This window comes from Oncorhynchus keta, chromosome 11, assembly GCF_023373465.1.
Source record: "Oncorhynchus keta strain PuntledgeMale-10-30-2019 chromosome 11, Oket_V2, whole genome shotgun sequence".
Lineage (NCBI taxonomy): Eukaryota > Metazoa > Chordata > Actinopteri > Salmoniformes > Salmonidae > Oncorhynchus > Oncorhynchus keta.
The window spans coordinates 46,614,506-46,638,973 of NC_068431.1; the positions used below are offsets into that span (position 1 = coordinate 46,614,506).

General features: G+C 42.9%; 1 protein-coding gene across 1 annotated transcript in view; it reads left to right on the top strand.

Annotated features, from left to right (window-relative positions):
* Nucleotides 1-13,863, top strand: part of LOC118390391 (sodium/potassium/calcium exchanger 3-like) — a 28,415-nt gene extending 14,552 nt beyond the window's left edge. The window contains exons 3-17 of the mRNA XM_035780896.2: nt 8,355-8,431; nt 8,635-8,709; nt 8,909-8,993; nt 9,322-9,425; nt 9,599-9,673; nt 9,824-9,849; nt 10,005-10,058; nt 10,170-10,312; nt 10,458-10,624; nt 10,701-10,932; nt 11,117-11,283; nt 12,253-12,367; nt 12,478-12,590; nt 12,934-12,999; nt 13,493-13,863. Of these exons, the coding sequence (XP_035636789.1) occupies nt 8,355-8,431; nt 8,635-8,709; nt 8,909-8,993; nt 9,322-9,425; nt 9,599-9,673; nt 9,824-9,849; nt 10,005-10,058; nt 10,170-10,312; nt 10,458-10,624; nt 10,701-10,932; nt 11,117-11,283; nt 12,253-12,367; nt 12,478-12,590; nt 12,934-12,999; nt 13,493-13,603 (1,610 nt within the window). The 3' untranslated portion in view covers nt 13,604-13,863. The remainder of the gene's footprint in view (nt 1-8,354; nt 8,432-8,634; nt 8,710-8,908; nt 8,994-9,321; nt 9,426-9,598; nt 9,674-9,823; nt 9,850-10,004; nt 10,059-10,169; nt 10,313-10,457; nt 10,625-10,700; nt 10,933-11,116; nt 11,284-12,252; nt 12,368-12,477; nt 12,591-12,933; nt 13,000-13,492) is intronic.
* Nucleotides 13,864-24,468: the final 10,605 nt, after the last annotated feature.

Genomic DNA, 24,468 nt, shown 5'->3' on the forward strand with positions numbered 1-24,468 from the left:
GGTGTTGTAGTCTTACCATTGAAAACCATTGAAGACTAGACGACGCAGAAAAGGTGTGCTGTTTGTATTTGAGCAATATGATTGGCCGTTTATTCAAGCACCACTACGCATTCCCGAGTCGAAACTTCTCGAGCACTCGAACAGTACAGACGTCGAAAGCTCCGTTCACACAGCACACGTAAGCTGTCCTGAGCAAAAAGAAGCGCAGAGCTTATTTATTTTAGGGATAGTGATTAACAAAAGTAAACGTTCAATAGTGAATATACTAGCAATATGCTGGCTAATGATAATAGTCTGGAAAAAGAAAGCTACAAAAATACACTTTACAGGGCTTGACATTCACTTTTATTTCTACTTGTCGCCCACAAAAGAATGGTCTGTAAACAATTTTTACATCATTGTAAGGAACCACTTACAAGATATATTATCTCTTATTATCTCTTTTTACCATAGAGAATTGGTAGTGGAAGCCTATAAAATATTACAACATTACAATAAATGACAACAAACGATTTTGTATATCTTTATAAAATAATTCCCTCCAGGGCTCGAAATGAAGGATGTCCCATTCCCTCAACATTTATATGGTCATATTTTGGCTTAGTTACTTTGAAACAAGGCAAGTTTACCCACTATTCCCCGGGCGCGGAAGACGTGGATGTCGGTTATGGCAGCCCCCCCGCACCTCTTTGATTCAGACGGGTTGGGTTAAATGCGGAAGTCACATTTCAGGTGAATGCATTCAGTTGTACAACTGACTTGGTATCCCCCTTTCCCTTTCATAAAATTACATAAAACGTCCAGGTTTGAACTATCAGTCCCGAGATCCCAGCAAAAATCTACTTTTCATTTATCTGACTTGTTCTGCATGTCCCTTATATTTAGCCCCAATAAAAGGGTTTACCCTTTTATTTTCAGGACAACCAGGGCTAAAAGTAGAACACATAACAATTTGACATAAACAGTTGCATTCCGCCAATGCAAAAACCTGCGTATAAAATTTAATTTATATGAATCCTGTACATTTGAATTGTTTGCTTACTGGGAAAGGAATATCCAACTAGTCAGTGACAACTGTGTGGAGTTTGCGACGGCAACTATGTGAGTTTCTTACAGTATTATAGACTCTATGTCCAGGGATTTCAAATGGTATTCAATGTAGAAGAATCCCTTACCTTCTAACAACGCTTGTGTAGCTTGAGTGTCATGTGTGTTCGTGAGAGTCTCAGCATTTCATAGATAGCTTTTAATAGTTTGTAGCTGAAATTAATTCTGTTTTTGTATAAAAGACTGGGACCCGGACCCCTTCACAAACACCACTCTAGCTCAGCCCTCACTAATCACAAAGACTAATAGACGAATCCAATGGTACAAGAAGTCTGTGACTCAAACACATCATGTTAAAAAGGGGTTAGAATTCCAAAACACGCCGGTGATACGGTGGGACTCAATGGGTTAAACAAATCGTTTCAAAATGCGTTGCGCAACAGACATTGTACTTTACTCTCCGGACTTGTGGCCATTTGTGCTTTGAGTATGTCGACAGAATCAAGCCTTTAGAGGTTAATGTTGATTATCCTACATTATAGGTGACTTGAATACTGGCTACAGCCTCATGTCCAGACCGATGCTGACATGAGGGATGCGACATAAAATGTAGCCAAACTTTAATGAGACTTTTAATTTCATAAATATGGGCTCAACACCAGTCATGTTTGACAAATATAATGTCGGATAATCAACATTAGCCTCTAAAGGCTTGATTCTTTGTCCTGTAGGCTTTGTATGTACATAAAAATAGATTGGAATATTATTCCAATGTTGGCCTCTCTGTTTTTTTAACTTGTCCGGGACAAGAGGACACGCATTAATGTCAAGCCCTGCTTTAGCATTCCTTGGCTAGCCTACAGTAGCCAGGTTGATATCTCGTTTGAAGCCATTATGTAGCCATTATGGGCAGCATCCTATTTAGAAACAAAAATGAAAGCTATTAATACAATGCAATTCTAAAGAATAGAGTAATGACTTACTGTGCTAATTTATATTAAAAACCTTTGTAATACATATCATAATAACCAAATATAACTTATTAATAGCTGCATATAGAGAGAAAGCATGCTAACCTAGAGTCCCTGCATAACCCCAATGCATTTAAAAACGACACCAGTAGAGGTTTTCGTTCAGTCGATTTTTGGCCAACTGAGTCCGGTCAGGCAAGTGAAAATAAATGTTAATGTTGGACTCAGAGTTTTACCTGACCAGGTAATGAGGTAAAACTTCAGGCCCCAGAAAAGGCACTTACAAATTTTGATACACCAGTTTCGAACCTGTCTTGCCACCTTTGGGTTTGCTCTTATCTGCCTTTCTAAGAGATGACTGACTATGTCATAAAATCAAAGAATGAAAAATATTTCCATATTGAATTTTCATTACATGGATGAAAGCAAATGTTTGGATTCTTCATAAAAAAAATGCAAAAGGTTGTTGCAGTGGTTTATTCTATGTAGTGGTGCTGTTTCTGTTGGTGTGTGAGACTGCTTTCGTTTTCTGTGTTTCACTCAATACATTAGCTTGACTCCAAGATACCCTGCAGAATCAATAACATATCTTTCCCTCCTTCCCTCTGCCTGCCATTTGGTCACAATTGCAGTCCATTTGAGTCCCCTGCAGCAGAGTGACTCAAATGGATATCTCAACTGTTCACTGCTGTAGCGGTTTCATTTAGTAGGGGTTTCACTTTTAATCAGGACTGATATGGCATTAAACACACACTCAAGCATGCTCATTGGTGTACACACACACACACACACACACACACACACACACACACACACACACACACACACACACACACACACACACACACACACACACACACACACACACACAGGATGATTACATCACATGTCCATTTTGACCCCTTCTCCAGATTCTTGATGGGATCAGCGGTGAAATGAAATTAGATCAAGCCTCAGACAGTGTGAATATAAAAGGAGATCTCCTGTATCTATAGGAGACCAGGCGATAGATGTAATTAGAGCAGGGAGATGTGCCTGGCTGGCTGGGGCAGCCTGGCTGGCTGGGGCAGCCTGTGATGCCAGAGGAGCAACACGTGAATGCTGCTGTAGCCTCCCCCAAGGCTAGAGTGGATGGAGTCACTCAGTCCCCAGGCAGGCTGAGGCTGACGTGAGCACTCACTGTCACTGCTAAGGGCACACGCTGAATCTGTGATCAGAATGCTGTCAACTTCATGAGAGCTGATTATGTCCCGTGTCCTGTCCAGAATTGAAAGCCAAATCAGCTTACAGCTGGTCTAGTCAATAAGCAAAACCATGCTGCATGCAGTGACAAAAGCCTGGTATATGGGAATAGAGGAAGGGCATCCTCACAAAGAAAATTCCCGGCCAACACCCTCTTGTATGCTCTCTCTCAGGCTTTCTCTGAGCTTTGGCAAGGAAAGATAAATATTTTTAGAAATTTCGCTCCAGAGCTGCTTGTCAAATCTCTTTTTTCATATTTCATAAGCCAAGACCATGGGAAACACACATTCCCCTCCCCCTTTCTCACCATTCACGCAGCCGTCATTGGCTTCCCACTGCCGCCTGTCAACAAACCGCTGCCCCCAGGGAGAGGGTTTCCGTGGCAACTGCTTTTCACCGAAGCAACTTGTCAATACGTTCATCTGAGCCATGTGTTTCAGGACTGCATTTACAGTGCCTTCAGAAAGTATTCATACCTCTTGAATTATTCCACATTTGGTTGTATTATGGCCTGAATTCAACATGGATTAAGTATATACACTGCTCAAAAAAATAAAGGGAACACTAAAATAACACATCCTAGATCTGAATGAATGAAATATTCTTATTAAATACTTTTTTCTTTACATAGTTGAATGTGCTGACAACAAAATCACACAAAAATTATCAATGGAAATCAAATTTATCAACCCATGGAGGTCTGGATTTGGAGTCACACTCAAAATTTAAGTGGAAAACCACACTACAGGCTGATCCAACTTTGATGTAATGTCCTTAAAACAAGTCAAAATTAGGCTCAGTAGTGTGTATGGCCTCCACGTGCCTGTATGACCTCCCTACAACACCTGGGCATGCTCCTGATGAGGTGGTGGATGGTCTCCTGAGGGATCTCCTCCCAGACCTGGACTAAAGCATCTGCTAACTCCTTGATAGTCTGTGGTGCAACGTGGCATTGGTGGATGGAGCGAGACATGATGTCCCAGATGTGCTCAATTGGATTCAGGTCTGGGGAACGGGCGGGCCAGTCCATAGCATCAATGCCTTCCTCTTGCAGGAACTGCTGACACACTCCAGCCACATGAGGTCTAGCATTGTCTTGCATTAGGAGGAACCCAGGGCCAACCGCACCAGCATATGGTCTCACAAGGGGTCTGAGGATCTCATCTAGGTACCTAATGGCAGTCAGGCTACCTCTGGCGAGCACATGGAGGGCTGTGCGGCCCCCCAAAGAAATGCCACCCCACACCATGACTGACCACCGCCAAACCGGTCATGCTGGAGGATGTTGCAGGCAGCAGAACGTTCTCCACGGCGTCTCCAGTCTCTGTCACGTCTGTCACGTGCTCAGTGTGAACCTGCTTTCATCTGTGAAGAGCACAGGGCGCCAGTTTGCGAATTTGCCAATCTTGGTGTTCTCTGGCAAATGCCAAACGTCCTGCACAGTGTTGGGGTGTAAGCACAACCCCAACCTGTGGACGTCGGGCCCTCATACCACCCTCATGGAGTCTGTTTCTTACCGTTTGAGCATACACATGCACATTTGTGGCCTGCTGGAGGTCATTTTGCAGGGCTCTGGCAGTGCTCGTCCTGCTCCTCCTTGCACAAAGGCAGAGGTAGCGGTCCTGCTGCTGGGTTGTTGCCCTCCTACGGCCTCCTCCACGTCTCCTGATGTACTGGCCTGTCTCCTGGTAGCGCCTCCATGCTCTGGACACTACGCTGACAGACACAGCAAACCTTCTTGCCACAGCTCGCATTGATGTGCCATCCTGGATGAGCTGCACTACCTGAGCCACTTGTGTGGGTTGCAGACTCCGTCTCATGCTACCACTAGAAAGCACCGCCAGCATTCACCGCCAGCATTCAAAAGTGACCAAAACATCAGCCAGGAAGCATAGGAACTGAGAAGTGGTCTGGTCACCACCTGCAGAACCACTCCTTTATTGGGGGCGTCTTGCTAAATGCCTATAATTTCCACCTGTTGTCTATTCCATTTGCACAACAGCATGTGAAATGTATTTTCAATCAGTGTTGCTTCCTAAGTGGATAGTTTGATTTCACAGAAGTGTGATTGACTTGGAGTTACATTGTGTTATTTAAGTGTTCCCTTTATTTTTTTGAGCAGTGTATTTTTTTCTCACACACCTACACCTACACTCAATACCCCATAATGACAAAGTGAAAACATGTTTTTAGAAATATTTGCAAATTTATTGAAAATTAAATACAAAAATATATCTTTTCAAAGTATTCACACCCCTGAGTCAATACATGTTACAGTCACCTATGGTAGTGGTTACAGCTGCTAGTCTTTCTGGGTAAGTCTCTAAGAGCTTCGCACACCTGGATTGTAGAATATTTGCACACTATTCTTTTTAAATTCTTCAAACTCAAGTTTTTTTGCCGTAGATTTTAGGTCTCCCATTGTCTGGTGGAAAGCAGACCTGAACCAGGTTTTTGCCTGTGCTTCTCTAAAAAATATAAAAAATCTCCCTAGTCCTTGCCGATGACAAGCATACCAGTAACATGATGCAGCCACAACCATGCTTGAAAATATGAAGAGTAGTACTCAGTGATGTGTTTTGTTGGATTTGTCCCAAACAACACTTTGTATTAAGGACATAAATGTAATTTCTTTGCCACATTTTTTTGCAGTTTTACTTTAGTGCCTTGTTGCAAACAGGATGCATGTTTTGGAAAAACGACAATGTTGTTCTCCTATCACAGCCATTAAACTCTGTAACTGTTTTAAAGTCACCATTGGCCTCATGGGGAAATCCCTGGGTGTTTTCCTTCCTCTCCGGCAGCTGAGTTAGGAAGGACGCCTGTATCTTTGTAGTGACTGGGTGTATTGATACACCATCCAAAGTGTAATTAATAACTTCACCATGCTCAAAGAGGTATTCAAAATCTACCAATAGGTGCCCTTCTTTGTGAGGCATTGGAAAACCTCCCTGGTCTTTGTGGTTGAATCTGTTTCAAATTCACTGCTCGACTGCGGGACCTTACAATTATCTGTATGTGTGTGGTACAGAGATGAGGTAGTCATTCAAAAATCATGTTTAACACTATTATTATTGCACACAGAGTCCATGCAACTTATTATGTGACTTGTTAAGCACATTTTTACTCCTGAACTTATTCAGGCTCGCCATAACAACGGGGTTGAATAGTTATTGACTCAAGACATTTCAGATTTTCATTTTCTATTCATTTGTAAACATTTCTGAAAACATAATTCCACTTTGACATGATTGGGTATTGTGTGTAGGCCAGTGACACAACATCTAAATTTAATCCATGTGGAAAAGTCAAGGGATGTGAATGCTTTCTGAAGGCACTGTACATAGAAACTGGGGCATTTTGTATTGGGGCTAAATATCTTGGGGACCTGGGGCAGATTCCGGATCTGGCCTGCTCTCCAGATCCCAGCTATAGGATAACGAAAACAGGAAATAATAGAACTACCACATCTAGAGCGCAGGTGTCCTGACCCTGATAGGATGCAGATGTCTACCCACCTTCTTTAGTGAGATTCTGCCTCACTCTTTCTTATGATAATCTGACAGAAAATTGACATGCTACACTGAGATGGTTTCGTGAGCAGGTCCTGCAACAGCTGTCCAGAAATTAAATAATCTCCTTTCTCCACAGTCTCCACAGTTCTCTGGGAGGCGGGAATATTAAACGACCAGAGACAGAGACCCTCACCCTCTAAGTCTCAGATTCAGGATGTTGATTACACAGTATAAAAGGGCATGGCCAAGCCTACTGTCAACTTCCAGCCATCTAGAGTAGACCATATGGCCCCCTGTCCTCTCCGGTTCACACTACAGATTCAAGGGTCAAAATCGAATATCCTTGATCACATGGGAGGCGTTGCTCTCTTAATCCACAGGGAGACGGTTCAGAATGCTGCTGTAGGTTTACAGCGCAGGACATGGCATGCAGTGTGCGTACTCTGTTGTGTAGAAAGTGTCATGAAGCCTGTGTTTGGTAGCGTGTGTCGTCCACCACGTGATGTGTAACATGTGCATTATAGAAAGCGCGTGTGGTGTGGAATAAGTCGTGCAGCATGTGTTGTGCGGCGTCAGACAGTCTGCATTGTGGGACTGACTGTGTAGGCTTCCCAGCGCTGCCTCAGAGCAACAGCGCTATTAATAGGGTTGAGCTCCCCAGTCGTTAAAGTTCATTTTCCCCTGCGTCTGAGTACTGATTTAGCAGCGCTGCATTGTGCTCTCCAGGCTGCAGCCTCCTCTCCTCTTCTCATCACGCCGGGGGGAAACGAGAGGAAGCTGGGCTCTCATTAACACACTCATTCACACCTGAGGACCGGAGGAGCAGGAAGCAGCTGTTCCACACACCTCCTCCTCAGTGCTCTGCTCCTCTGCTCCTCTCTCTCTACCCGGCCCAGGGGTCTAGAATCTGCTAGCCTGTGCAGGTGTGTGGCTGCTTGGAGGAAGCAGTTCAATAGGAGATCATAGTTATTAAGCTGTGGTGTGTCAGTAGGAGAAGTGAGATTTATGGGAGTCAAATCAGGCCTCCTTCAGTTATATATCTATATCTATATACCAATTCTGTGTTTTGCACTTCTCCTATAATATACGGAGGATGATGAGATGGAGACAGGACAGGAATGGTATTCCTACCAGTGTGAGGAATATAGCGTCTGTTTGTTGCCCAGTGATCGACTGCTTGTGTCCAACCATTGTGGCAGTTTGATGTTTGTGCTCTACTTTTCTAGTTCTGGTCGTTGGGCAGCAGTAGTGCAATACTCTGATTTTCTTCCCTCTCTGCTGTTGTTGAATATCCTTTTCCACCTCCATCTCTCTCTCTCCACCTCCATCTCTCCATCTCTCTCTCTCCATCTCTCTCTCTCCATCTCTCTCTCTCCCCCTCTCTCTCTCTCTCTCTCTCTCTCTCTCTCTCTCTCTCCCTCCCTCCCCCCCCTCTCTCTCTCTCTCTCTCCCTCTCTCTCCCTCTCTCTCTCTCCCCCTCTCCCTCTCTCTCTCCCCCTCTCCCTCTCTCTCTCTCTCTCTCTCCAGAGGTAAGACCAGTGTCTAACTGTGATGTTTTACGGTTCTCTCTCTCCCTCAGCCATCCATGAGTTTCCAGAAGATATATTTACCAAGGAGGAGCTGAAAAGAGGAGCAGTGCTGTTACATGTGCTGTGTGTGAGTGTCCTGTAACGCGCCCAGCAGAAAACATTCCTGTTTAACAACACCTCACAAAAACATCCGCGATACGATACCCTGATTCATAATAGAATTGATCTGCCGACTCTCGTATTAATGTCCGTCCTGCCCGAATGGCCTCTGAATGACTTAAACACTTTACGGACCGTGTCTCTGTTGTCGTCTCTCACTGTGCCTCTTAGGCTATCTACATGTTCTACGCTCTTGCTATTGTCTGCGATGACTACTTTGTTCCTTCCCTGGAGAAGATATCAGAGGTGAGAGAACCAACAGCACCAATTTCACTTTGAATGCAGGAAGACGGTGGCACCATATGCTGCTTTTTAACACTCTATTAGTTGAGTCATTCCAAATATAAACTGTTCCTGTATCACGTATTTCTACAAAGACGTAGTGCTTCTTGGTCATGTATTATGATTGTGTGAGAAGGTTCCCGCTTTGCTCTGGCCCTCTCAGAACCTGCAGCTCAGTGAGGATGTGGCAGGGGCAACCTTCATGGCTGCAGGAAGCTCAGCCCCAGAGCTCTTCACCTCTCTCATTGGTCAGTTCTTAATCCCTCTGTATTTCTCTTCTCTTAAAACAGTAGTGTCAGCAGTGGCCAATAAATTGGGTCGGTGAACGCTATACATATGCCCAACACTGACTGATACATATAACGCACGTCTTTCACCATCTTGCTATGGATCTTGCAATCCATCCCAATGTCCTTGTTTGCGTATCATGTAATGCCACAAATATCCATCAGATGTCAGCAGAGTCAATATGAATAGTCTTTAAGTCTACATCAAAGGTATAGGAAGGCAATTGACATAGCCATTGGTTTCATCCTCTAAAATGGAATTGTCACTACAACTCTCTATCTCGTGCAGGTGTGTTTATCACTAAAGGAGACGTGGGGGTCGGCACCATCGTGGGCTCAGCGGTCTTCAACATCCTGGTCATCATTGGTGTGTGTGGCATCTTTGCGGGCCAGGTATAGACCTCTGGCACTACACACCTTTATGGCCTTAACAGTGTGGCTATGGCTGAAGACCTCATGAGTACATGGAAACATGTTTCCCTATGCACGCACTGGCTGAGTGAACATGAGGAGGCAGCTGTGTGTTGCTTGTCTATTAGTAGTGTCTCTCTCTCTCCCCTCTGCAGACGGTGGTTCTAACGTGGTGGTCTCTGTTCAGGGACTCCACCTACTACATCTTCTCTGTGCTGGCTCTCATCCTGGTGAGGCAGACAAAGGAGAGAGGAGGGGAAATGAAGACCATACAATCACATGCTTTTAAATACAGTCAGTTACTTGTGCTCTACGTTTACAGTGCTGACTAAACTGCAAGCCGCAGTGACTAGTTTAACGCGTTAGCTTTCTCTTTGTAGGTTATCTTTGATGCAAAAGTTGTCTGGTGAGTTTTATCCCAATTATTTGAATGAACCTACACATCATTTACTTTTGTGACAAAAGTCTCAATGTTATTAATGTCAGAATTGTAAAAGTACAGTAAAATAGCAGTTTAGTGGCTTTAGGTGGTAGTTGACCGGTGTATTTCTCTGATTGTAGGTGGGAGGCTGTGCTTCTAATGACTATGTATGGAGTTTACATTGTTATCATGAAGTGAGTATTCTGCTTAGGCCCATCTCACAGGAGCCCTCAATCCACAGAGCATGTACAGCAGTGTCTGATTGTGCTTGTGTTCCTCATGTGAAAGCTGTTTTGTGGTTTCAGGTTCAACTCCCAGCTCTTGGGGTGTGTGACTCGTTGTTTTGGTGGTCCGGGTCAGTGTTGCCTGGGTAGTGAGGGACACCGAGATGAGGAGATGGCAGAGGACGGACCCACCTGCAACACCAACATGGTGCTGCTCAGGAAAGGTCTGTCTGGAGCTCATTACAGCCCTGCCTGCCTGCCTTTTTTTAGCTCATCAAAAGTCTCACAGTTAATTAGAACCGCATTATACCTGCCTGCCGACTTTAGGTAAAGTGTTACCCCTCTTTCTATCACTCTCTCATCCTGCAGGCCAACTCCAGAGTCAGGAGTTTCCTCCGGTGATGATGGTGGACGAACTCCTCATCCTCAACCCCCATCAGTTGTCCTTTTCCGAGGCTGGCCTGCGCATCATGATTACCCCCCACTTCTCCCCTCGCACCAGGCTCAGAATGGCGGGCCGCATGCTCATCAGTGAGGTAGTTGACTCAGGTTGGAGGAACATCAGCAACGTTAGCCACTATGAGGCACTCATTTCTTTTCTCTCCCACACAGAGACAGAGGTTGATCAGGAGTCCCAACAGCCAGCTGGATGGAGAGACCAGCGCAGGGGCAGGGGGCACCCCTCTGAAGGGTTCTGGAGGTCTGGAGAATGGGGGCAGTGTGGAGAGACAGACCCCCGAGGGGGCAGGGCTAGGGGACGCAGGGGAGAAGCCAGGGGCGGAGGGTTGTCAGGCTGAGGAAGAGGAGGATGATGATGGGCCTTTCAGACCTCTGCACTGGCCAGGTGAGGATGTTTTTTTTCTTGCCATGTGCTATGTGCCTGACTGAGGTCGGGATTGAAAAAAAAAACACACTGTACAAACATCGCACTGCACTTGACCTTTTAAAGGCAATTTTCGCCGAAATTGCATTCGAGGGAAACACTGCATGTCAACTCTGGTATAATCTTGTTATTGTGTGTGTGGCAGATGGTTGCTGTGCGCGGGTCAAGTGGCTGATCTCGTGGCCCCTGGGCCTGCTGCTGTACTGCACTGTGCCTAACTGTGTGTTCCCCCGCTGGCACCGCTGGTTCATGGTCACCTTCTTGGCCTCCACCCTGTGGATAGCCATCTTCTCCTACCTCATGGTGTGGATGGTAAGGACTAACAGCAGAGCCGTAAAGGCCATATCGGAACTGCAAAACCAGGCTTTCTACAACGTTGTAATGTCTGTTGCCTTCCAGAAGTGATAGGATGGCATTTAAAGATGCACTATGCAGAAATCGCTCCTCCTTTTCCTGGTTGCTAAAATTCTAATATTTAGCCTAATTTCCATTTGTGATAAAATAAGCAAGTATAGTGTAGAGAATCATTGTAAATCAAATCAAATGTATTTATATAGCCCTTCGTACATCAGCTGATATCTCAAAGTACAGAAACCCAGCCTAAAACCCCAAACAGCAAGCAATGCAGGTGTAGAAGCACAGTGGCTAGGAAAAACTCCCTGGAAAGGCCAAAACCTAGGAAGAAACCTAGAGAGGAACCAGGCTATGAGGGGTGGCCAGTCCTCTTCTGGCTGTGCCGGGTGGAGATTATAACAGAACATGGCCAAGATGTTAAAATGTTCATAAATGACCAGCATGGTCAAATAATAATAATCACAGTAGTTGTCGAGGGTGCATCAAGTCAGCACCTCAAGAGTAAATGTCAGTTGGCTTTTCATAGCCGATCATTAAGAGTATCTCTACCACTGGTCTGGGACAGGTAGCACGTCCGGTGAACAGGTCAGGATTCCATAGCCGCAGGCAGAACAGTTGTACCATCTAAACCGCTGTGAAATGTATTTTCCATAACCAAAAATATTGTATTTTCAGCTGTTTGAAGCTGGTGTACAAAACCGAAAGTAAAAGACACAAAAATAAATCTTAAGAACGGGAAGCATAGAAATAGCGCACATAGAACAGATATACCGCTTCTTAGAACTGCATTCAGGTTGACTGGCAGATCTATAACCCACATTTCTATGTGCATTTGGTCAGGTCGCCCCGAAAAAGTGACATGGTGCAGCTTTAAGAAGGTGAGTGTGTGTGTGTGGTGTCTCTGAACTAGCTGTGTGTCCCCACCAGGTCACCATCGTCAGCTACACACTAGACATCCCAGACTACATCATGGGTATCACCTTCCTGGCAGCGGGCACCAGCGTGCCAGACTGCATGGCCAGCCTCATTGTTGCTCGGCAAGGTACCCGTCACCCTCTCTCCTCAGACTCCTGACTCCTGACCAGCCTTTCAACTTCCTGGTGGTGTAGCGTAGACTGTTTCAGTTTGACTTTACTCTCCCTCTCTCCTCAGGTATGGGGGACATGGCTGTGTCTAACTCCATTGGCAGTAATATCTTTGACATCCTGTTGGGGCTGGGTTTCCCCTGGGCTCTGCGCACTCTGGTGGTGGACAACGGATCGTCGGTGGGCACTTATTTATTACAACTATGGACATTTAACAACCATCAGCATATTATTAAGGCGACAGGTAGCCTAGCAGGTTAGAGCGTTGGGCCAGTAACTGAAAATCTGTCCATTTGTCCTTGAGCAAGGCACTTAACCCTAAATTGCTCTCAGGGTTGCCGTTGATAATGGCAGACCCTGGCCGTGACCCCACTCTCTCACGAGGGTGTCTCAAGGAGAGTTGGGATATGCAACAAACAAACCAAAAAAAATCCAATTCACACATGCCTGTTAATACATAAGAGCCACGTGAGATAAAATATAAGCCCAGCATCTGACCCCCTCACCCTCTTCTTCCTCACAGGTCTACATTAACAACAAGGGCCTGGTGTATTCTGTTGTCCTGCTGCTGGCCTCTGTCTTCCTCACAGTAAGTGTGTGTGTGCGTGCCTGCATGCATGTATCGTGCCACAATGGAGTTCACCATGAGTGACTGTTGTGCTACACATCTGGTTCCGAGCGTCATTGAAACACGTAACAGGCCTTGCTGTATACATATTACAATTTTATTGCCGTTTCACTTTTTACAAGTCTTTTGTTATGGACCACAAACACACAGGGCGATTATAGTTTTATTGGTATTGCACTTTTTACAATACATTTGTTATGGACCATAAGCAGGGTGGCGGAAGGCAGGGCTAGTATAGTACAGTCTTTCTGGAGAAGGGTTTTGGTCCATCTACTGTTTCGGTTCGAGACACGTTTAATTGTGCGGTTCCACCAACCCATCCAGTCATCGCAAAGTCATCCTTTTTACCTCTTGCACCCCCCAATTCCCTTTCCACTGAACCCCTCTCCATCTGGCCATCCCGTTCTCTCTCTCCACCTCCCTTTCTGCCCCTTCTCACCTCCTCTCCCTCCAGGTGATGAGTGTTCATCTGAACCACTGGAAGCTGGACCGCCGGCTGGGCCTGGGGCTGATATTCCTCTATGCCATCTTCCTGCTCTGCTCCATCTTCTTTGGGCAGATGTGAGGCTGACACTGGGGGTCAAAGGTCAACCCTGATTCGCTTTCCTGCAAGCTGCCACGTCCAGGAGCCCTCTGTCTCCCAGAGTTCCTCGCCCCTAAAACGAAACAACAGTCTCGGCTACATTGTGCTAAAAGTTAACGTGATGTAGCACAGACAGAATATGCTCGGATGACGTTACACACACACACACACACACACACACACACACACACACACACACACACACACACACACACACACACACACACACACACACACACACACACACACACACACACACACACACACACACACACACACAAAATACCTAAACACTCACTGTAGTGCAGTGTTTTAATACACAGCAACACAATGTTCAGCTGTCACAATGGAGAAATAATACAATAGACTAGTACTCTTGTTTCTTTAACCTTAAGTTTGGAACAGCCGTGTTTGTTATGAATGTATGGCCTAGCTGACGTTACCTTGTTGTGTGGGGATTCTGTATGTACATTTGTGCTAATGTGTAGCAATGCTGGGGTACAGTGCAGCGTAGAACTGTCAGTCAGGAACTAGGGACATAGCAATAGGACAAATGGGCAGCATAGACTTATGATGGAGAAAATGTTAATAAGAGATGCAGATTATTGTGACTATAACTGACCGAGTTCCTCCAAAAAGAGGATTTATGAATGATTTTTTTGTTTGTTGCCTCACTGCTTTTAAACAAGTACTGTTACAAACTAAGTAAATAATAGGCTACCGTGAAATCTATGATTTGTAGCGTTTTTAGAAGTGTTATTACTATTGGCGACATGTTTCTATGAGTGTCATAACCTGATTAAATGCGTACGGGTCTGTTGTAATAGTTCACTATGCTAAAGTATGATCAATGTTTGTAAAAAAAAAAAAAATCTTTCTGTACATTTTTGTTTTTCAGTATTACTGTATAACAATTATTAAGTCAACAAGACCATACTTTTTACTGTTTCTAAATGTTTACTAAATATTTTACATAGTTTTTCAAAAAATGAATGTCAGACAGAGACTAGATTTGTGATGTTTTTGATATTTGTAAGAACTAGATAATATTCTTCCTATGATATTTGTGAGAATACCATATGTTGTAACTGAAAGACGACGTATATTTTTTGTCACTTGGTAAAGAAGACTAAAGCGTCAGATCAGCACACTCCACCTAGATCTAATGAAAGGAGAATAGGGTTTAATATTGAATGTCCCGTTCTATTCCACTATTAGGTTATTTAACCCAGATTAGATCCTTTTTCAGCACCTGACCCCCTTGATTTAGTACCGTTATTTATTATTTCCGAGATTTTGCATATTTCGTTTATCAAGTGCTTGTGATGACAATAAGCATTGGTTTGCTCCTCAAAATAGTATATTCTCAAAACCTGTTATTTATTTTGAAAATGGTTTCTTTCATTACCACAATGGTAACTTCTATTAAATATAATTTAGATTTCAGATCAGATCAAATGACTCAACCATTTTTGCCAAATGAAAGGACTGCAGAAAATACTCTGTGTGTCATAGAACTATTAGTTCTGCTGTTTGCTCTCAGCCACTCATAAGCATTTTTAACATTTTAAAAGAGGCTCACACAGAACCAGTCAAGTTTGGACACACCTACTCATCTTTATTTTTGCTATTGTCTACATTGTAGAATAGCAGCGAAGACATCGAAACTATGAAATAACACATATGGAATCATGTAGTAACCAAAAAAGTGGTAAACAAATAAAAATATATTTATATTTGAGATTCTTCAAAGTTGCCACCCTTTGCTTTGATGACAGCTTTGCACACTCTTGGCATTCTCTCAACCAGGTAGTTACTTGGAATGCATTTCAATTAACAGGTGTGCCTTGTTTAACGTTTATTTGTGGAATTTATTTCCTTCGTAATTCGTTTGAGCCAATCAGTTTTGATGTGACAAGGTAGGGGTGGTATACAGAAGATATCCCTATTTGGTAAAAGGCCAAGTTCATATTATGGCAAGAACAACTCAAATAAGCAAGGAGAAACGACAGTCCATCATTACTTTAAGACATGAAGGTCAGTCAATTCTGAAAAGGTTAAGACATCTCAACATCAACTGTTCAGAGGTGACTGCGTGAATCAGGCCTTCATGGTCGAATTGCTGCAAAGACACCACTACTAAAGGACACCAATAAGAAAAAGAGACTTGCTTGGGCCAAGAAACACAAGCAATGAACATTAGACCGGTGAAAATCTGTCCTTTGGTCTGATGAGTCCAAACTTGAGATTTTTGGTTCCACCTGCCGTGTCTTGTGAGACTCAGTAGGTGAGTGGATGATCTCTGCACATGTAGTTCCCACCGTGAAGCATGGAAGAGGAGGTGTGATGATGTGGGGGTGCTTTTGCTAGTGACACTGTCTGTGATTTATTTAGAATTCAAGGCACACTTAGCCAGCATGGCTACCACAGCATTCTGCAGCGATGCGCCATCCCATCTGGTTTGCGCTTAGAGGGACTATAATTTGTTTTTCAACAGGACAATGACCCAACACACCTCCAGGCTGTGTAAGGGCTATTTTACCAAGAAGGAGAGTGATGGGGTGCTGCATCAGATGACCTGGCCTCCACAATCACCCGACCTCAACCAAATTGAGATGGTTAGGGGTGAGTTGGACCACAGAGTGAAGGAAAAGCAGCCAACAAGTGCTCAGCATATGTGGAAACTCCTTCAAGACTGTTGCATTCCAGGTGAAGTTGGTTGAGAGAATGCTAAGAGTGTGCAAAGCTGTCATCAAAGCCAAGATTGGCTACTTTAAAGAATCTCAAATATAAAATATATTTTGATTTGTTTTAACACTTTTTTGGTCACTACATGACCAATAAGTGTTATTTCATAGTTTTGATGTCTTCACTATAATTATACAATGTAGAAAATGGTCAAACTAAAGAAAAACCCTTGAATGAGTAGGTGTGTCAAAACTATTGACTGGTACTGTACAGTGGGGCAAAAAAAGTATTTATAAATACTTTTTTGCCCCAGTGCATGTTGAAGAGGAGTGGGCAGACTGTTGAGTGTTGTACACACTGGTTGCTGGAGCTGCTAATTATCCCAGGTGTAGTTACCTGTCGTATTTTCAGTGTAGGCCTTTAATAAGTACCTACTTCGATAGGACGACCACCAAGGAGTCCCCACTACCAACCAACCTCTTATAAATCCTGACTCTGTTAACAGAGCAGGGCAGAGCACCAAATAGAAGCCTGATTTAGTTCTGTCATGAAGCAGCTGTGTTTGAAGTGTGTTCTTCCTCAATGTTTTGTTCTGTTAGGTTGGAACCACCAGCTATTCTAGCACTGAGATTAGTTTCTTTACAGATGACCTCTGATCATTGAGAACTTTTGTATGTTGTTGAATGCAATAAATACAATTTGTGCAATAACAATCCATGTCTCTCTCCTTAAGTCCTTAAAGTAAGTACAGCTGTAAAGATCTGAGAAATGATGGGTGGATGAGGACAGGGGAAACAGTCCCAGTGTTTTTTTCCTCATCAAAGGGATTGTAGTCTCACAGTGGAAATGAAAAAAAAAACACTCAAAAGGGAAGTGAGAGCCAAGTCTGTCTACGAGGCAACACAAAAATGGCTCTAGGAGAAGCTACACAGACACTCACTGATCTTGTCCAGAATTGCATAGTTGAACCACCGATCGGTTATACCTCTCTCATTCTCTCTCTGTCTGCCACACCGGGTCTCTCGGTCTTCTTTGCTGACTCCAGACCTGTCGTTTACTCATTAACCCATGAAGAGCTGCAGTAAGCTTTTAAGGCCGCTTAACACGCTCCACTCTGTTGATCTACATGCGTGCGTGCACATCGGTGGAGTTTTTTTGGGGGGGCCAGTGGACTTTTCGTTGCGTTCCACCCACAGAGGAAGTCCGCCTTCTGTAGTGTATATCCACTTGTGGCCTTGGGATCTGAGCCTCTCAAAGCAAGCACCTCCTTCCGATTAGAGTCCAGAGGGAGCCATGTAGACAACAACCCATCTCTGCTTACCATATGCTACACACTGCAATTGACACAGAATTTCCAGTCACAGTCATAATAATGAGCATAGCGGGGACTAAAAACCCCATTTCTTTATCTTAATTCGGATCCACAGATGAGAGGCCATGGGTAGACAAAGGAAATTGAAAAGAAGGAGTTAATGAAGTTATCCCTTGTATAACAATAGATGTTTAACGACATGTCCAGTGTGATATGGCATCATCCAATATGATACAGTGTTCCTGCCTGCTGCTGTCAGTTTTTTGTGGCAATTTCCTAAATTACTGTGTACATTACAAATACTCGACAGTCGACAGAGATGCATTTAATAGAAACGTTTTCAATCAGGGGAAATTCCGACCCGAGTTAAGCGTGTGTAAATGAAACGTAATTCCCTATGCGCCTTTCTCTCTCTCGCATATTCTGACCTTGAACTGCTGAGGAATATTTTTGGCCGCTGATACCGGAACAATAACGGCCTAGTTATATACAGTGTATATATATATATATATATATATATATTAATTTTTTAAAATATATTTTTTAAATTTATATCACCCTCAGCTCCACAACTTCCCTCGGCTATGTAACAGCTAGGTAAATGAGTAAGTCCTTTGGATAAGGGGATTGTGTTTTATATGTATATTACCTTATGATCCCTGGAGACAAATGTGAAACCAGTCACATGGCAGCAAACTGAAGCATATCAACATATCACCTTTTCCCCAGTGAAGTTTATGAAATGCTGGCCTTGCAGATATGAAATGTGCCAAGCACAAATGACAGTTTTAGCGCCAAAGTTACAGAGTTGATTTATGATTTCGATAATGTTGTAATTATATGCCTGGACTTTTCACAGTATTTTTTACAATTTGTATGTTGTTAAATATTAGCCACTATCGATAGCCACCATCAGTTATAGGGTACTAGGTGGTAACTAGCAATGTCTAATCGCTGACACAAAAAAGCAATGTTTGGGAAAAAATTGGTATGTGGATGAAGGTCATGCTTAGGTGAATAAACCATAAAGATAAATAAATGGCTACAGTTTATACTTTTGTAGTTATTTCATGACTCACTGCGCTCTAGCAAATCCTTGTGGAGGCCGGGCGCCTGCAGGCTGACTTCGGTGGTGAGTTGAACGGTGTTTCCTCCCACATGTTGATGCAGCTGGCGGGTGTTGTTAAGGAGCGTGGTTTGGGTGGGTCATGTTTCGGAGGATGCATGGCTTGACCTTTGCCCCTCAGTGATGAGACAAGATCGAAATTGGGTCTCATGAAAAAGGAGGTAAAATACCTCAAAATGTATTAACATTTAATAACAGTAACTCAACTAATAAGTCAGTCATCCAACATATTACACCTTTACGACAAAATGGTCTAAATGTTTCTCTCTAAACAAGTTGATTATTTATCTTAAGGCATTCCTACTTGTATATTTAAAAAACTAATTATTATTATTATTTTAAAAAAAAATCAATTTAACACATAATTGTTTTGTTTAAATATCTCCAAAAGTTGTGATGACACAGAAAACATTTTTTTGTTGAGCAAGAGCAGTGGCAGCCAGGGAAGTGTTGGGAAAATAATTTGGTGAAACCCAGACCCGATTGCATAAAGCATCTTAAGTCTTTCCCTTAAGGAATCATTTCCCCTTACCTAAAGGAATTGTTTTAAGGGTCTTTTCACGTTTTCTCAACTTGTTTATATTACTATCTATTACATCAAGGTAGTTTACAGTGTAGCTACATCTAACTAGCCAGCGATGGATTGTGCACCTTCCGTTATTTAGTTAAGTAGCTAAAGCTAAAGTCGGAAGTTTACATACACTTAGGTTGGAGTCATTAAAACTTGTTTTTCAACCACTCCACAAATGTCACAAAACTATAGTTTTGGCAAGTCGGTTAGGACATCTCCTTTGTGCATAACCCAAGTAATTTTTCACTTATAATTCACTGTATCACAATTCCAGTGGGTCAGAAGTGTACATACACTAAGTTGACAGTGCCGTTAAACAGCTTGGAAAATTCCAGAAAATGATATCATGGCTTTAGAAGCTTCTGATAGGCTAATTGACATCATTTGAGTCAATTGGAGGTGTACTTGTGGATGTATTTCAAGGCCTACCTTCAAACTCAGTGCCTCTTTACTTGACATCATGGGAAAATCATAAGAAATCAGCCAAGACCTCAGAAAAGAAATTGTAGACCTCCACAAGTCTGGTTCATCCTTGGGATCAATTTCCAAATGCCTGAAGATTCCACGTTCATGTGTACAAACAATAGTACGCAAGTATAAACACCATTGGACCACACAGCCTTCATACCGCTCAGGAAGAAGTCATCTAGAGATGAACATACTTTGGTGCAAAAAGTGCAAATCAATCCCAAAACAACAGCAAAGGACCCTGTGAAGACGCTGGAGGAAACAGGTACAAAAGTGTCTATATCCATAGTAAAATGAGTCATATATCAACATAACCTGAAAGGCTGCTCAGCAAGGAGGAAGCCACTGCTCCAAAACCACCATAAAAAAAACAGACTACGGTTTGTAACTGCACTTGGGGACAAAGATCGTACTTTTTGGAGAAATGTCCTCTGGTCGGATGAAACAAAAATAGAACTGTTTGGCCACCATCGTTATGTTAGGAGGAAAAAGGGGGAGGCCTTCAAGCCGAAGAACACCTTCCCAAACGTGAAGCACGAGGGTGGCAGAATCATGTCATCTATAAAATTGCCTCCAACACTCTACTCAACAAACTGGATGCAGTCTATCACAGTGCCATCCATTTTGTCACCAAAGCCCCATACACTACTCACCATTGCGACCTGTACGCCCTCGTTGGTTGGCCCTCGCTTTATACTCATCGCCAAAACCACTAGCTACAGGTTATCTACAAGTCTCTGCTAGGTAAAGCCCCACCTTATCTCAGCTCACTGGTCACCATAGTAGCACCCACTCATAGCACGCGCTCCAGCAGGTATATCTCACTGGTCACCCCCAAAGCCAATTCCTCCTTTGGTCGTCTTTCCTTCCAGTTCTCTGCTGCCAATGACTGGAACGAACTGCAAAAACCTCTGAAGCTGGAGACTCATATCTCCCTCACTAGCTTTAAGCACCAGCTGTCAGAGCAGCTTACCGATCACTGCACCTGTACATATCCCATCTGTAAACAGCCCATCTATCTACCTACCTAATCCCCATACTGTATTTATTTATTTATCTTGCTCCTTTGCACCCCAGTATCTCTACTTGCACATTCATCTTCTGCACATCTACCATTCCAGTGTTTTAATTGCTATATTGTAATTACTTCGCCACCATGCCTATTTATTGGCTTAACTCTGTTATCTTACCTCATTTGCACTCACTGTATTTACACTTTTTTCCCCCTTCTTTTTTCTACTGTATTATTGCCTGTTTGGTTTATTACATGTGTAACTGTGTTGTTGTATGTGTCGAATTGCTATGCTTCATCTTGGCCAGGTCGCAGTTGCAAATGAGAACTTGTTCTCAACTAGCCTACCTGGTTAAATAAAAGTGAAATAAAAATTAAATTAAAGAAAATGTTGCAAGGGTGCTTTGCTGCAGGAGGGACTGGTGCACTTCACAAAATAGATGGCAATATGAGGAAGGAAAATTATGTGGATATATTGAAGCAACATCTCAAGACATCAGTCAGGAAGTTAAAGATTGGTCACAAATGGGTCTTTCAAATGGACAATGACCCCAAGCATACTTCCAAAGTTGTGGCAAAATGGCTTAAGGACAACAAAGTAAAGGTATTGGAGTGGCCATCACAAAGCCTTGACCTCAATCCTATAGAAAATTTGTGGGCAGAAGTGAAAAAGCGTGTGTGAGCAAGGAGGCCTACAAACCTGACTCAGTTACACCAGCTCTGTCAGGGGGAATGGGCCAAAATTCACCCAAATTATTGTGGGAAGCTTGTGGAAGGCTACCCGAAATGTTTGACCCAAGTTAAACAATTTAAAGGCAATGCTACCAAATACTAATTGAGTGTATGTAAACTTCTGACCCACTGGGAATGTGATGAAAGAAATAAAAGCTGAAATAAATCATTCTCTCTACTATTATTCTGGCATTTCACATTCTTAAAGTAAAATGGTGCTCCTAACTGACCTAAGACAGGGAATTTTTACTAGGATTAAATGTCAGGAATTGTGAAAAACTGAGTTTAATGTATTTGTAAAAAAAGTGGCAAAGGAATTCACTTTTTGTCCTGCATACAGTATTTCCAAGCATAGTGATGGCTGCATCATGTTATGGGTATGCTTGTAATCGTTAAGGAGTGGGGAGTTTTTAAGGATAAAAAATAAACCCAATAGAGCTAAGCACAGGCAAAATCCTAGAGAAAAATCTGGTTGTATTCACTAGACACCATGAGATGAATTTACCTTCAGCAGGACAATAACCTAAAACACAAGGCCAAATCTACACTGGAGTTGCTTACCAAGAAGACAGTGAACGTTCCTCAGTGGTCGAGTTAAAGTTTTGACTCAATAAATCTTCTTGAAAATCTATGGCAAGACCTGAAAACGGAAGTCTAGCAATGGTCATCAACCGAATTGACAGAGCTTGAAGAATTTTGAACAGAATAACAGACAAATGTTGCACACTCCAGGTGTGGAAAGCTCTTAGAGACTTACCCAGAAAGACTAACAGATTTAATCGCTGCCAACGGTGATTCTACAAAGTATTTACTCAGGGGTGTGACTACTTATGTACATGTTTCTATTTCTGTATTTAATTTTCAATAAATTTGCATTCCTAAAAACATGTTTCCACTTTGTCATTATAGGGTATTGTCTGTAGATGGGTGATCTATCTTGAATTCAGGCTGTAGCACAACAAAATGTGGAAAAAGTCAAGGGGCATGAATACCTTCTAAAGGCACTGTACTTTCCTAACCCTAAATAATATACAAGATCAGAGTATTTTTAATTCCACCAATTGGTGATGAAAAGGAGATGAATAAATGTGTATTTCCATGGCTTCTGTCACTGATCCCTAATATTATGAACTTTATTTTTATATATTTTAGTCTGTCGAGAAAATTCTATTTAAAAGGTACACCAAAATGAAAAGGAATGGCTTTAGTTAAATGTACTGAAAACACTATTGAATGAAAACTCCACAAGGAATTATATTGGCCAGCAAGAGGGAGGGTTTTCAGTGGTTGAATTCAATTTATTCAGAGCATGCTAGGGAACCATGCCTGCAAAGCCCGTAACGCACTAGCATAAGGTACACTACATGACCAAAAGTATGTTGACACCTGCTCATGGGCATTAATGTGGAATTGGTCCTGCCTCTGCTGCTATAACAGCCTCCACTCTTCTGGGAAGGATTTCCTCTAGATACTGGAACATTGCTGCGGGGACTTGCTTCCATTCAGCCTAGCCCAAACCATGAAAAACAGCCCCAGACCATTATTCCTCATCCACCAAACTTTACAGTTGGCACTATGCATTGGGGCATCTGCCAAACCCAGATTTGTCCATCGGACTGCCAGATGGTGAAGGGTGATTCATCACTCCAGAAAACGCATTTCAACTGCTCCAGAGTCCAATGGCGGCAAGATTTACATCACCCCAGCCAACAATTGGCTTGGTGATTTTAGGATTTTGTGCGGCTGCCTGGCCATGGAAACTAATTTCATGAAGCTTCCGACGGACAGTTCTTGTGCTGATGTTGTTTACAGAGGCAGTTTGGAACTGAGTGTTGCAATCAAGGACAGAAACTGTCCCATTCTGTGAACTTGTGTGGCCTACCACTTCGCAGCTGAGCCGTTGTTGCTCCTAGATGTTTCCACTTCACAGTGGCATGTTGTTCCTAGATGTTTCCACTTCACAATAACAGCGGTTACAGTTGACCGGGGCAGCTCTAACAGGGCAGACATTTGATTGAACTGACTTGTTGGAAAGGTGGCATTCTGTGACAGTGCCACATTGAAAGTCACTGGGCTCTTCAGTAAGGCCATTCTACCGCCAGTGTTTGTCTATGGAGATAGGTGTATAAAATTGAGCGCACAGCCACGCTATCAGAAATGGGCGTGGCTGAAATAGCCGAATCCACTCATTTGAAGGGGAGTCCACATACTTTTGTATATATTGTGTAAGTCTGAATAGGAAAAGCATAGATTTCCTAAGTCTGAAGAGAAATCTGAGAATATATTGTGTTAATCTATTGTAGGACAGGCCTACTGTACAACAATACAACTCACTGTTCAATGTTATCTAAGTACAAGACTAAACAATCCCGTGCAGGTACGAAACAGTAGCTGAAAGTGTTGTAAAAGTCATTCCATCTCTATCATAAGGGCCAGTTCCTGCTGTGGCTCAGTTATATAACAGTCAATCCGTGCCCACAGTGCCAGCACTCACAGCTCTCAAATACTGTATAACAACTGTAAAAATATGGTGTTGCAAACCACACTGCAAAAGACAAGGAGTAATAGGCGGTTTGGAATGAAATTCTGAATGACTGATACTCAGGCAGGTGGACAGGGAACATAACTATGTAGATCTACAGTTTAACCCAAATATACTAAATATTATAAATATAATTGTCTGTTTGTTCTCATGTTGTGTGTCAGTGTGCGAACCCAATCAAGATGTCCTGGGTGATTACTTTGCCCTTCAGCTTTATTAACGCCTTATTGCCATCTGTAAACATTGAGAAATGTTTATCTAAATGTGTTCAATTACTGGAGTATAGGACAGGAAATAAGTTGAAGGAATGATTTGGGAGATGGTAGCCGAATGTCAGCTGCTTGAGTTTGTACAGTAGTCTGCCTGACACATTATTTACACCAGTTATGGCAGGAG